At 41.3% G+C, this 13,899-nt stretch overlaps 1 protein-coding gene across 2 annotated transcripts in view; it reads left to right on the top strand.

Annotated features, from left to right (window-relative positions):
• The window catches only part of SFT2D1 (SFT2 domain containing 1), a 144,780-nt gene that overhangs the window by 105,048 nt on the left and 25,833 nt on the right, over positions 1–13,899 (top strand). For both annotated transcript variants that reach the window (XM_072409200.1, XM_072409199.1), the window contains 2 exons: positions 2,742–2,777; positions 10,245–10,303. In XM_072409200.1, the coding sequence (XP_072265301.1) occupies positions 2,742–2,777; positions 10,245–10,303 (95 nt within the window). The remainder of the gene's footprint in view (positions 1–2,741; positions 2,778–10,244; positions 10,304–13,899) is intronic.

The following is a 13,899-nucleotide window of genomic DNA, read 5'->3' as shown; positions in this document are numbered from 1 at the left end:
GTAATTCTTAGGATTAACTCCCGGGTATGATAATTATATTTATTTATTATATTATAATCATAAATTATAATATAATACATAATTATAAATAATATTTTAAAAAAATAATGAAATAATAGACAACAATGTATTCTTAAAATAAAATATAAAATTAAAAATGTACTTTTTTTTTATTTCATGTTGTGTGGTGTTTTTGTATTGTAAAAACCATTTAAAAGCAGATTACATTGTAATCTGTTTTTAAATTTCCCTCCCAGACACACCCCCATACATCACCACTCACATCACCCGGAAGATGACTCATCCTCCCGGGTGATGTGAGTGGGGATTTCCCTGCCCTGCCTCACACAGGCACACAGACGCTGGAGATGCGGGCAGCAGCGTGGCCGGGACCCGGGTGCTATTTAAAAGCAGATTACTCCGTAATCTGCTTTTAAATTTCCCGCCCGACCACACCCCCTGACGGATCAGCGCCCGGGCATCACACCAGGACCATCAGATCGCCGCTGGAGCGTGGGGCAAAGGTAAGGGGGGCTCTTAAAGTTACCCCGAGTGTGACTCGGGATTACCGCTTTTTGCAAGTAAAAGCCCCCCCGAGTCACACTCGGGATTACCGCTAGGGGGTTAATGAGGTAGCACCTACATTTTCTAACCACGAGACCACCCTCAGCGATACTGTACCAGCCAACTGCCCCAGCCCCACTCTCTGTTTGGCTCTCAAATTATGTGCCCAGTCGACTACTCTGAACAGGTGGGCAGCTGTGAAATACTTGCATAGATCAGGGACCCCCAACCCACCTGTCTGCTTGGAATGGAATTGTAGATGACAGTTGATCCCAGGTCTATAGATCCCCCATACAAATTGGAAGATACAGGCGTCTACTCTATGGAAAAAGAATTTGGGTATCCAAGAAGATAATGTTTGACAAATAGATAAACTGAGGTAATATGATCATTTAAATCACCTGAATCCAGCCAAAACCAGGGAGCGTGGTTGTTTTCCAAGGGCATGAAATTCAGATAAAAAATATGGGAGCATTCTTTGGCTAAGCATATGCCCAAATATTTCAAGCCCTTGGAGGTTCACTTAAACGCGTAAGCTTCCTTTATTTGTGTGCAGAGCGCTGTCTGGAGAGATATATTCATCCCTTCTGATTTCACATAATTGATTTTAAAATCGGTAGGGTACCCTACACGTTAAGTTCCCTCTTTAAGTTTGGAAGGGAGATAATGGGGTTGATGACCACAAACAGGAGGTCTTTTGCGAAGGCAGCGATCTTATGTGGCCAGTCACTAACCTGTAATCCCGCGATAAAGGGTTTGGCTCTAATTGCTCTTAGTAGTGGCTCTAATGTCAATATAAAAATAAGTAGGGATAGGGGACGGCCTTGTCACGTACCATTACAGATAGTTTAATATTCCAACATGGAGCCATTGACACGCACCACCGCTGTTTTGGCATGAGTACCCTAAACGGATCCATGACAGCATGTATTGACCTAAGCCTTCGTGTTGGAGTGTTTGATCCATGTCCAGTCCAGTCAACCCTGTCAAACGCCTTCTCAGCATCTGTCAACAGCAAAAAGGCTGGCAGGGGGTGCACGTTCACTAAATAGAACCAGTTCAGGGCTTTAGTAGTGTTATCCCTTACCTCCCTCCTAGTTTAGTATATGATATGTGATATTTGTTCTTAAATTGTTTTTTTCTGTAGTCTTAATGCAAGTGTGGCATAAATAATAAACCCCAAAGGCTTAGTTTTAACTTGTTAACATTTTACTTAATTTATTCATTAACTTAGGTATTGTAAGATTATCTAATATTAGGCAATATAGCATTTTGCAGGGGAATTTTAGACCTGATGAAATAGATCCAGTCAGGCAACTTTATGTAAAAGATGTTTACATAAAGTAATCTTTTACATCTTTATGTAAAAGATGTTTTGGAGGAATTTAAGCATCGTGTTAGGTTCCCTGGATGGAGTGTACAGATCTTCTATATCTAATGTTATGAAGCAATTCAAAAAGCAATGTATGCTTATTAAAGCATACCTAAACTCAACATTTTCACTTTCCATAAAAGCGTAGACAACCCTATTTTTATTAAACACTATTTATATAGCGCCAACATATTGATGGGCAGCACAGTGGCTCAGAGGTTAGCACTCTTACCTTTGCATCACTGCGTCCAAAGTTGGAATCTCGGCCAGGACACAATCTGCAAAACTTTGCATGTTCCCCGTTTTTGCATGAGTTTCCTCTGAGTGCTCCGGTTTCTTTCCACATTCAAAAAATATGCAGTTAGGTTATTTTGGCTTTCCAAATTGACCCTAGACTGTATTAAAAGACATATAACTATGGTAGGGACATCCGATTGTGAGATCCTTTGAGGGACAGCTGCTTAATATGTCAACGCTATATAAATACTGTGTATTAATAATAACATATTACACAGCGCATTACATTAGGTAGGGGATGCACTTGACAGACAGATACAGACAGTGACACAAAAGGAGGAGACCCTACCCAGAAGAGTTTATAATCTGAATTACAATTTTTTTGACTGTAATAATGAATCTATTACAATTATTGTAACCATTATTACAATTCTAAATGTCTTTTTCTTTTTTTTTTCTTGGAACACAAAAACACAGTTACTGGTTTATTTATATGAATACTTAATCAATGCAGCATGTATTGTTTGTGTACATTTGTTGACTTTAATTTTTTTCTTTGTCTTTTCAGCTTTGTCTAATTTGTACTTTATGCGCTGTGTTTTGGGTAAGTCCTAAATACAAACGCAAGGTATTACATTATTTACATATATGTACTATTGACGCCAAATTTTAAAGTTATTGGGTGTAGAATTGGATGGCTGCAAAAAACAAACAAACCCACATGCATCATAATTATTTCAATTTCGCAACATAGATGTTGATGTTTACACTTGTAATCTCAGGACAATGGGGTCACTACAGATTGAGACATTCTGAATGAAGAATGAATTGTAGCCACTACCATATAAGCAAAAACAGGTGGAAGGATTGTATTACAAACACATAAAACAAATGATTTTTTTTAAAACACTGGACATATTCTCAGGGAGTGCTTTGTAGCTTTTTTTGTTACAAATATTTGTAAGGAACACACCACTGTTTGCATATTTCCTGCTACCTATTACCTACACCCCTACTCACATTGTATATAAGTTTTTTGGGGGGTTCTATTTTTGGGCATGCTAATGACACTATGATCTCCCATCTCCATCTATCTCCTACATTTAATAACTATTTCAAGTATGGTATAACATGTCTCTAGCCTGCACCAATCTTCATCACTGGAGCAATGATTTTCCCTTGGTGATGTAGTGGAGAAGATTACTGTGGGCCACTAAACAGAAAAAGTGTGGTGAATGAGGTCTTAAGGGAAACACAATTTAGAATTATGTACAGAGCTTATAAAGTTTTTGGAGAGTCTGACATCCTGTCTAAAATGAGCTCTGCTTTATTTTTCAAGTGACCCCATTCAATGCATTTTTGGTTACTGGGATGATCTTTTCATGAACATGGCAACAAATGGACTCCAGGGGGTTGTATAAACATTTGTTTGCTGGGGGCCAGACAAGCCATTATGTTCACCTGGCTTCCACCCATACAACCCACTGTGTCCAATGTCATTAATGGTTAGATATTATCTCTCATGTTTTTATTGCATCAGACAGCTCTGGTATCCTTAAGCCCTTTAAATACTCTTCTTGGTTTATTCTCCGCACAATGTCTTGATGTAGTGATGTGTTGACATTTGTAAAGTTGAATCTGCGAAGTGCCTTTGTTATTTTCCCCTTTTTTCTCTGTTCTTACCTTTTAATGTAAATGTATTATCTTATGTTTCATATTTCTTATAATCATTTGTTCTCTTTCTTTATGCTTTGCTTTGTTTTTTATATTTTGTAAATAATAATTAAAAATACTAAGAAACAGTTTATTAAAAAAAATGGTAGCATTATAAGACATGAATTGCTGACTAAGCTTTTTGAGATACAAATTCTGATAAGCATTTGTGTCTCAAAATAAACACCCTGCCTAAATACATGTGTAGTGGATGATTACCGTGCTTTTGTCACAATATCTGTCGGTTCTCGTGGTGCTCCCCCCCCAAGCTGTCCTGCAGTGCCCTGTGCATGTCTGCCTCATCAAGCTTCCAAGTTCAGTCCTGGTTTCACATGTCTGTGGGCAGTCTTGATCACACTGACACAGCACAGGAAGAAGGAGCTCCTCAAAAGGGGCAGAGGCAATTTAGTCTTAGCAGTAACAGAGGCTGGTGCTGTGACTTTGTACCAGCTACCTTGTTACTCTGGATTGGGTTATTTCTTGACCTGACACGTGCTTGGACTTTGTATACATTTGTCTGCCCTGCCCTGACCTGTGTCCTTATTCTGACCAAGCTTGTTTGCTGCTTGCCCAGACCTGTGCCTGAAACCCTCCCCTTGGTCTGCCACTTGTCTCTATACCAAGGCCGCTCCTGCTTTCCTCCACTGGTAGGGTGACCCCCAAGGGTTGCAACTTGGTGACACCCAGCTGCAGAGAGCCCAGTGGCCTCCATGCTACTGGCCCATCACCCCTTGAGGGGAGTCCTGGTAAAGACCTGGTGTCACTTTCAATCCGCGCTCCGGTTGATCCCATGCTACCTGCCTGGGGAGACCCTGACAAAGTCAAGCCAACATGTCAGCTTCTGGAGACAACTCAGCGCTTCATGTGCAAGCTAATAACTGAGCTTAGGATTTCAGTACAAGAGGTCCAAAGAGGGTACTTATAATTGGAGGGCCGCCTCCAGACTTTGTCCACTCCACTAACCTAACCTCAAACTCAGCCAGTATCCCCAGGACCCTTTCTTCATGTGGTACCTAAACCCAAGATTCTGCTCCCCAGCCGGTTTTCTGGGGATCGGAGTCTGTTCCATGCCTTAAGCACCAGTTTCATATTTGCTTGCCTGAGTCGCTAAAGGATGAAGTTGCCTGAGTGGGACTCCCTTATTGATTTGATTAGGCTGTCTACTCAAATGGATAAAAGATTACGGGAGCGCAGGATAGAGAAATCGGGGACTTCGCACCCCGCCTATTATTCAATCTCACTTCATCCTCCACCTTCAGTTCCTAAGCCCACTCCTCTTCCTGCTACCAAGGATTGTCATTTACCGATCCAGTTAGGCCTAGCCAAACCTTCACTGTCTGCAGAGGAGCGCCAGAGAACTTTCAAGTCTAACCTTTGCTTGTATTGTGGTTCACCTGGTCACCTGCTACGAAACTTCCCTATCTGGCCAGCTGAAAAGGGTAAGTTGACCCCCTCACCCCTGGCTACTCAAACTCCCCTCTTCCTCAGCTCACATCACATTGTTCCTCCAGAGCCCCAAAAGAACCATTGAAGTGCAGGGGATTCTGGGGCTTGTACTTGTACTTGTTTTTTGGATGCCTTCCTTGCTAAGCAACCCTGTGTGCCCCTTCTCAACAAGAAGCAACCACTCTCCCTTTGGCTTGTAGATGGCTCCCACATTAAGTCTGGACCAGTAACATTTGAAACCACTCTTTTTCTTGCAACCATGCAACCCGGCCATCAAGAATATTTAAGTTTTTTAATGTTTTTTTATTGTTATTCCTACTTTTTTCTATTACCCTGGCAATGCCAAGGTTCTAGGCCCACAACCCGTGTATAAACTGGCCAATAGGGAGGTGTCTTTTACTTCTAGTTATTGTCACCAGTTATGTTTTCTAAACTCTAAACCACCATTGTGCTTAGACAAAGAGAAGAAGGGGTTCGTCCCCACTGTTATGCAAGCGGGTGTGGACCCACTGTGCCACTGACTGGGTATGCTCCAGAGGGGTGTAACTAAGCCGCTACCAGGTCTTCACTAGAGCCTCTGATGGTGAGGATAGGCTTGGGCTGCAGGGTAGCTGCCAGGTGCCACTCCAGAGCAATCCCCAGGCCAGTGGCAGCTGACCACAGGAGTCGGGATACCCGATGCAAGCACGGAGGGGCTTGCGTGGCCAAGAAGGCGATGGCAACCAGACAAAGTCCAGAAACAAGATCCGAGGTCAGGGTCAGGTGGCAATCGGGCAAAGGTCCAAAAACGTAATCCGAAGTCAGGGTCAGGTGGCAAACAGGCAAATTCCAAGGGTAAGAAACAAGGTTCGGTACACAGTAAAGCAAACAGAGGAAACACCTTAGCACTGGGAGTTACACAGGGTAAAACCTTGAGATTGCTCAGGCAACTTCCTGTAGTAGGAGGTGCCTTTAAATACCTGCAGAGATCCAGCTATAGGCTGTAGAAACAGAGGGCGTGTATGTGTTACCTCATAGATTAAGAGAGAGACACCCACGCCAGCTCAAACACCAGAGCAAGTCTCCAGCAGGGAGGAAACTCTGGCATGGAACACAGGTAGTGGGGTTACTCTACGTTAAAGATAGGACCCGGCGCCGGCACAACCTGCAGGGCTAATAACTGTTTGTCAAAGATACCCAGATAATCATGATAAAAGGGGGGTTGATGCTCTTCCCCCCTCATCGCATTTTTGACTGTCCACATAAACTCCTGCCTGTGGCAGAGGTTCCATTCAGTCGTATTTACCGGCTCTCAGAACCTAAACTTGTTACAGAGTATATCGAAGAAAGTCTGAAGAAGGGGAAAGTCTGACCCTCCACTTCACTTGCTGGGGCAAGTATATTTTGTGTGGAGAAGAATGATGCCTTCCGCCCTGTGTCCAAGAACACCAAAGCTAATGCCCTATCTCGCATGTTCCTGGAGGACCTAACCCTAACTCAGCCTGATACTATTGTGGCAGAAAAAAATCTTCTGCTGATTTGTCCTGACCTGATGGGACAGATCAGGAGGGCCTCATGTGCCCACACGGTGGACCCAGGCCTCAACCTCTCCAAGATGGGCATTTTTTCGGATGCGTGATGGTAGGACACTTCGGCTTCCTGCTCTAGAAGCCTGCCATGATAATCTGTTGGCAGGTTACTTTGGAGTGCCCAAGACTCTGTACTTAATCCAGTGGACATTGGTGTTGGTGGCCAAAACTTTCCCAGGATTGTAAGTCCTTTGTCCACTCATGTGCCACTTGTGCCCGCTCCAAGTGTGAGAGAGTTAAACCGTGGGGATTACTTAGACCCTTGCCCACCCCAACCTGCCTTTGGAGCATGGTATATATGGATTTCATTGTGGAACTCCTCCCTTAGGGAACTTAATAAGATGTCCATTTCATCCCAATGAAGGGGACACCCCTTGCTGCAGCTACTGCAGAGGCATTCCTAAAAGAGATAGTCAGAATCCATGAAATTCCAGATGATACTCTACCTGAGGGGGTGCTTAGAGGGGTGCAATTCACATCTAAGTTCTTGCAATTCACTTCTAAGCTTTGCAAGAAACTTTGCATATAGACTTCTTTGTCCTGTGCCTATCATCACCAGAGTAATGGTCAAACGGAGAGAACCTATCAAACTTAGGAACAATATTTCCACTGTTTCTAAGCTGCATCCCAGGATGGCTGGGCCTCCCTGCTGCCCATGGCAGAGTTTGCATATAATATTGCTATCCGTTCAGCCACATCTCATTTTCCGTTTTTTGGTAATTACAGATTTCATCGCACCACGCTCCTGAATTGTCCTGTCAGGTCTTCAGTTCATGAGGTTTAGGAGAGTGTCACTTTGATTTCTGACAATTTGAAGAGAATAAAGTCCTGTCTGGCCCAAACACAGGCAAGAACAAAAAGGGAAGGGGACAAGAAGAGGCGGGCTTGCCGTGAGTTAAGTCTGGGGATCTTGTCTGGCTTTCCACTGCCAACCTGAGACTTTGCTGCCCCTCTAGAAAATAGGGCCCCAAGTTCATTGGTCCTTTTCCTATCCTGAAGGTCATCAACCCAGTGGCTGTTCAATTTACACTGCCTGAGTCTTTGAAGATCCATCCAGTATTCAACGTGTCGTGTTTGAAACCGGTGGTACTAAGTCCCTTGGGTGGCAGGTCCTCTCCGCCACCTCCTGTGAGTATGGTCGAAGGTAATGAAGAATTTGAGGTGGAGGTCAGCAGGCCATCTCCAGTACCTTGTTAAATGGAAAGGATTCAGCCCAAAAGAAAATTCTTGGGAGCCTTCTGGTAATGTTCATGCCAACCGGTTGGTAAGGACTTTTCATCGGGTGCAACCATTTAAGCATAGGTCTCCTAAAGACATGCCACACCACTTTCATCAGATTGAGATCTAGAATCTGACTTGGCTATTTCAACACCTTGTTTTATTCTTTTTTTTAGACTGGTCTTGTTGGAGTCTGTTGTTATTTGCTATTCTTGGGACCAGTGTTCTGCTTTAGTTTTTGCAGAATTGTTCACATTTGAATCTACAATACTTGGGTATACAGAGGAGGTCATGGTTAACTTAATTAACTGCTTGAAAGTTTGTTTTCAATAATTTGTATTGAATTAAAAAAAAAAAAAAAACGTACAGAAGGGAGTAAACATTAATAATGTTAACATGACCTTCTCATGCTAGAATTATACAATCAAGGGATACAATAGAAATTTGATTGGATTGCATTTATGAACATACTTTGGGTGGGATGTTAGTGAAAATCTTGTTTCCTGCAAACAAACTACATGAGCTCTCATTGATGCAGAATGATTAAACATCTTCCTAAGTTTGTGTGGGAAATTTAGACCCTGTGCATTCTATGTGACAAATGTATATTGGGACCTAGCCGTTTATCTCCAAACCTTATGGTATCGCCATTGTTGGCTATGGAATTGTGCAATCTCAATTGCAATTGTGCAATAGACAGTAAAACATTTGTGAAGCAGAAAAGACTGGAAACACATATAAGGGTGAGGCATACCCGAAACGTGGGTTTCCTGAGCGGAAACGAAACATGAACAAAACTATCATCACTGTCAAAGTTAGTACTGCAATAGCAGTGTGTAATCTTGCCTTTTAGCAGGACCATGAAGTGGGGGTACCATGTATACCAAAGTGTGCACTAATCAAACATTGGCTATAGCTCTAATTATAATATTCTTTCAACAGGGGAAATGTAGTAAGTGATATAAGAAATTAACATGCCATTTTCACTATAGAATTTGGCACCTTGTGTATAGAAGACCTTACTATGGGTACCAAAAGAGAATTGCAAGGCCTTTAGCATTTCTAAATGTTTTACTTCTAAAAAGAAACATATACAAACAAGGATGTAGGGCCTATGTTAATTTGTTGGTATCTTAATTCAGCCAAATATCTAAGACTAAAAAATTCCATACTCTACAGCTTGTATATCCTCCCGGCAACTCGAAATGGAGAAAAGTCAAACTGTGTGGGTAGGAAGCACAAAGTCCAAGCAGTCCAATCAACAAAATAAGTTCCAGATCATTAATTCTGTAGCTTAGATCTCTAATTTCCCTAGTCCTTAGTCTCTAGTTTCCTTAGAGTATGTAAGAGTTTATCTGTTGCCTTTGTGCGTTCCTCCTGGAGAAGTGTTCAAAGCACTACAGCAGGAAGTTCTGGGTTGGGCGCAGGGAATCGATCATGAAGACCCATCATTGGAACCCTCTTCCAAAACTGACCTGACAGAAGGTGAAGATGGAAGGTGTCCGAGTCATGTTCGGTCTTTTTCTAATTGAACTCTCGTAAACTTTTAACATTTGACATGCTAATTGAGGTCTTCAGAGTTTTCCAATTTCTCTGAGTAAAGCACGGTATGACCTTGTAGTGAATTTGCTGGGATGTCCACTCCTGGGAAGATTGGTACCTGTCTTTAAAAGTTTTCCACTTGTAAACTTTCTCATTGTATGTTGATAGACTTCAAATTGTTTGGAAAGGGCATTATACCCATTTCTAGACTGATGGCTTCAAAAATTGCTTCTTTAAGAATATTTACTGATGTCTTTCTTTCTTTGATTGGGCTAACACACACCTGAATGCTCCAGACCAGCAAACTGCCAAAACTTCCACTTTTATGGAGGTGGTCACACTTTGTTCACACTAAGTTCATCTAAGGTTTATTTACCTAAGATTAAAATCAGGTGACTTTTTATTATTCCCTGATATGGAAAAGCTTAGAACTGAAACAGAGTGTACCTTTTTTTTCCCTGATAGGTTGAAAGCTGAACGAATTTACTTTCTTGCTATTGTTGAAAATTATAAATGTAATTTTTTTTTGTTTATCTGCTACTACCATAAATAAAATTAGAATGTGTTTTTTTTTTTTTTTTTAGTGGAAAAAGAATGGACTCGCATTCCTCTTCTGTATCTTGCAGTTCCTGGCAATGACATGGCAAGTATTCAGAATTTATCAACATCTTCAATTTGATAAAAATAATGTTTAGTCCGCCCAAATTGAACTTTTGGTTTAAATCATATTTTTTTAAAAAATACAAACAAATAAAATGTAACATAACAAACCCCCAATCAATACTCTTACACACAAAACACACCCTTTAAATCATGTCAGGTTATTGGATCTCATATTAACCTACCTGACGGTATGAATAATGGGGATTTTTAAATGTAAAAGCTTTACATTTAAAAATACCCATTATTTTAAATTTCCCGCCTACCATTTGTACGGTCCCGTCGCCCATTCACACACTCGCGAGCAGATGCGTGGCCAACCGGCATCTGCTTCCCCTGGCCTCGCGTCCCCAACGATCACACGTCAGGGACGCAGATGCTGGCAGGCATCTGTGTAGCCTTACAATGCCTGGCCGCCATTGCCAGGGGAAGCAGATGCCGGGCATCTCTGGAGGATGCCATGGGCACCGCTGGAGGACGCCGCTGGAATGTGGGAACCAGGTAGGAGTATTAAGCTCCCTGGCATTTCCTCCCCGAGTGTGGCTCAGGGTTACCCCTTTTGGTATGGAAAATCCACCTTGAGCCACAATCAGGAATACCACCAGGGAGGTTAGTATGTAGCTTAAAGTGAAAGAATTTCCATTTCTAATGTTGGGAATAAATACTGAATCCGAGGATCCCAGATACACAGGGAATTTGGATATGTATCCACCAAAATACTAGTCAATTTTTCATTTATAAAAAAAAAACTCCTTACTTCTCTTAAAATTACAAATTGTTTTTGCCAGGCATGCGCTATACTTTGCTTTTCAGCCAAAAGTATAAAACTACAAATTTTAAACTGATATTTGTCAAGACTAAGATGTAATAATGCTAACCATGGGTCTCTAGTCAAGGAGATTCTAAAAAAAAGTTTGAAGTAAGTTGAATATTTTCACCCAAACTGTAGTTAAAAGTGGCTAGGACCACCAAATATGAAGGAAATCTCCTGAAATTTGACATTCTCTAAAACAATATCCTGATTGTTTAGGATGTATATGTGTTAATCATGTGGTTGTCAAATACCATCTAGTCAGAACTTTTTAAAAGCTTATTCCAAGGATAGAACATTATTTGAACATTTCTCGACCCAAGGATCTCTTTCCCACTGAGAGACATAGTAATGCTCACATGGTGTCACATATTCCTGCAAGTCCAGGTCACCTGTGCCTCCTTCTTGCTCACCTTCCTTGCTGCCCTCTGCTGCCAGCACTATCTCTGCCGCTGAATCCAACACTGTTTACTTCCTGCTCCAAGTCTGGTTCTCTGAGGCAAGGGAGCAGAAGACAGAGATTCACCTGAGTATTCCGCAAATGTGCTCCTTCTGCTGTCCAATATCTAAATAACACATGAGACCATCCCAGCAACAGCACTCCCTCTGCTGGTGGGATTGATGTCTGCGGCTCACTTGATCCACGCCCATCTTTCCTTTTAAGAAGGTGACCTGGCAACAGGAAGTTGCCTAAACAAGGAGTTCCTTTGGCTCTGCTTCCAGGATCCTGATTCTCCGTGTACCGACCCCAGCTCGGTCCTGACTACTCCTGCTTGCTGCCCGTCATGACCTCTTGCCTGTTTTGCTGCTGGTCCTGACCTTTTGGCTTGTCTGACTACCCTCCTGGATTTCCCTTTTGTACTATGCTTCAATCCCTGCTTGTTGGCAGTCACCTGCCTTGGCGGGCACGGGGGGCGCAACCTGGCAGTAGCTTGCCGCACAACATCCTCACCTCCAGAGGCTCTGGAGAAGACCAAGCTACTGCTTACACCCTGCGCCTCGTGCACGTCTCCACCCACAGGGTGGGTGACACAGTGGGTCCACCACTTTGTCTTGTGGAGCTGTGACACATGGATTAGCCAAACCGTTGATTTCCGAATATAAACTTGAAATAAGTTCAGATAGATTACGTCAAATATGTTCGAATAGGGTTATGGGGTTCAATTTATTCAAGGAGTTTCTGTCAGGGAGACAAAAAAGAGTGTCCTAGTTGTAAATATTGAAAAAATATTTCCCAAGAGGTGCTGAGTGTTTTTCTCGAATAACAGACCAACTAAGCATAAAAATCTCCTGTAATAAATTAAACACTGTAAAACATTTGTTAATATTTCACCACTCAAAAGCTACAGGGGATTCAAATCGCGGAAGAAATAAAGGATTGTGTAATGTAGGAAATAAAGGTAATGTAAGTGTGGGGAAATTAATTGAGAAGAGTACTGTTCTATTTCAAACTGTTCCATATACATAAAGTATTAGCAAAAAGGGACTTAACATTTTGAGACTTAACATGATTGTGGAGGTAACCAAGAATAGCAGAAATTGTTGTTGGTGTGCAATAATCAGACTCCAGTGTAACCCACAGTGTAAAAGAGTCACCAGTGAGTATAGCGGTAATAAAAGCAATGTTGGCTGCAAAATATTTCTGTAGATTTGGAATCCCTAGACCCCCTTGGGTCTTATGTATAAATATTGTTCGTCTAGAGATCCTAGGCTTTTTTTTGCAAATAAAAGAATTAACTATCTTCTGAAAGGAGTGGTATGTGGAAGAAGGGACAAAAATATAAAGAGTCACAAGAAGCTGTGAGACATATTCCCACATATTCAAAGTACTTAGAGGTTCATGAAAAATGATTTCGTAATGATCCCATAATAGTATTTCAATTGGATATACTTAAAACTATGGATTTATCTTGAAAAATTGTCAAACCAGAAAATTCCATTGAAATCGAAAAACATTAGGAAGTGATAGAGGAGGCTGAGTAAGTGTCAGAAGAAGGGCATCTGCAAACATTCCTAATTTATATTTGCGTCCTACAACCTCTATACTGTGGATATCTGTATTAGATCTAATAAGATGATCTAAAAGTTCGAATGCAAGCATAAACAACAATGGTGATAAAGGGCATCCTTGCCTAGTTCCGCAAGCTATGGGAAACTGCGCTAACAAAAAATTAAGGTAGCAAACCTGGGCATTTGGTACAAAGTAAAGAGTCTAAACCCAGGCCAAAAAAAAATGTTGGAAATCTCATGTGACCGCATGAAATGTTTTCTGAATATCTAATGCTAAAAGCATTCCTGATTACGTTTATGATAAGTGAAGACAATCGGGAACAAACCCAACCTGATCTTTATGAATTAATAAACTAAGAAAATTATTTATTCTAGCAGCAAGAATCTTCAAGACAAGAAGTCTTATTTTATATTAATGTTTAATAAAGAAATTGGTCTGTAGTTATGAGGATCCAGGGGATCCTTCCCTAATTTAGGAATCAAAGCCATAAGAGCAAAATGAGATCTAAAAAGACTGCTATGTATTATTAAGTTTGTATTTCCCATCAGAAATAGAGTCCCCTGCACATGTGGAAAAATCTGAGAAAATATTTAAAATTTGTGAAAATTTGGAGCATAATGTTTGACTAAGATTAACTATTTCCACATTAAAAATCTTACCACGCAACAAAAGAAAACGACCCTTAAGGTCTACAATTTCTAAATCAGATGAAAAGGTGGTATTTTTTTAAAATGTTATTGATACTCCTCTTTTTTTT

This window comes from Pyxicephalus adspersus, chromosome 4 (genome assembly GCF_032062135.1).
Source record: "Pyxicephalus adspersus chromosome 4, UCB_Pads_2.0, whole genome shotgun sequence".
NCBI lineage: Eukaryota > Metazoa > Chordata > Amphibia > Anura > Pyxicephalidae > Pyxicephalus > Pyxicephalus adspersus.
This window is presented reverse-complemented; position numbering and strand designations above follow the sequence as displayed.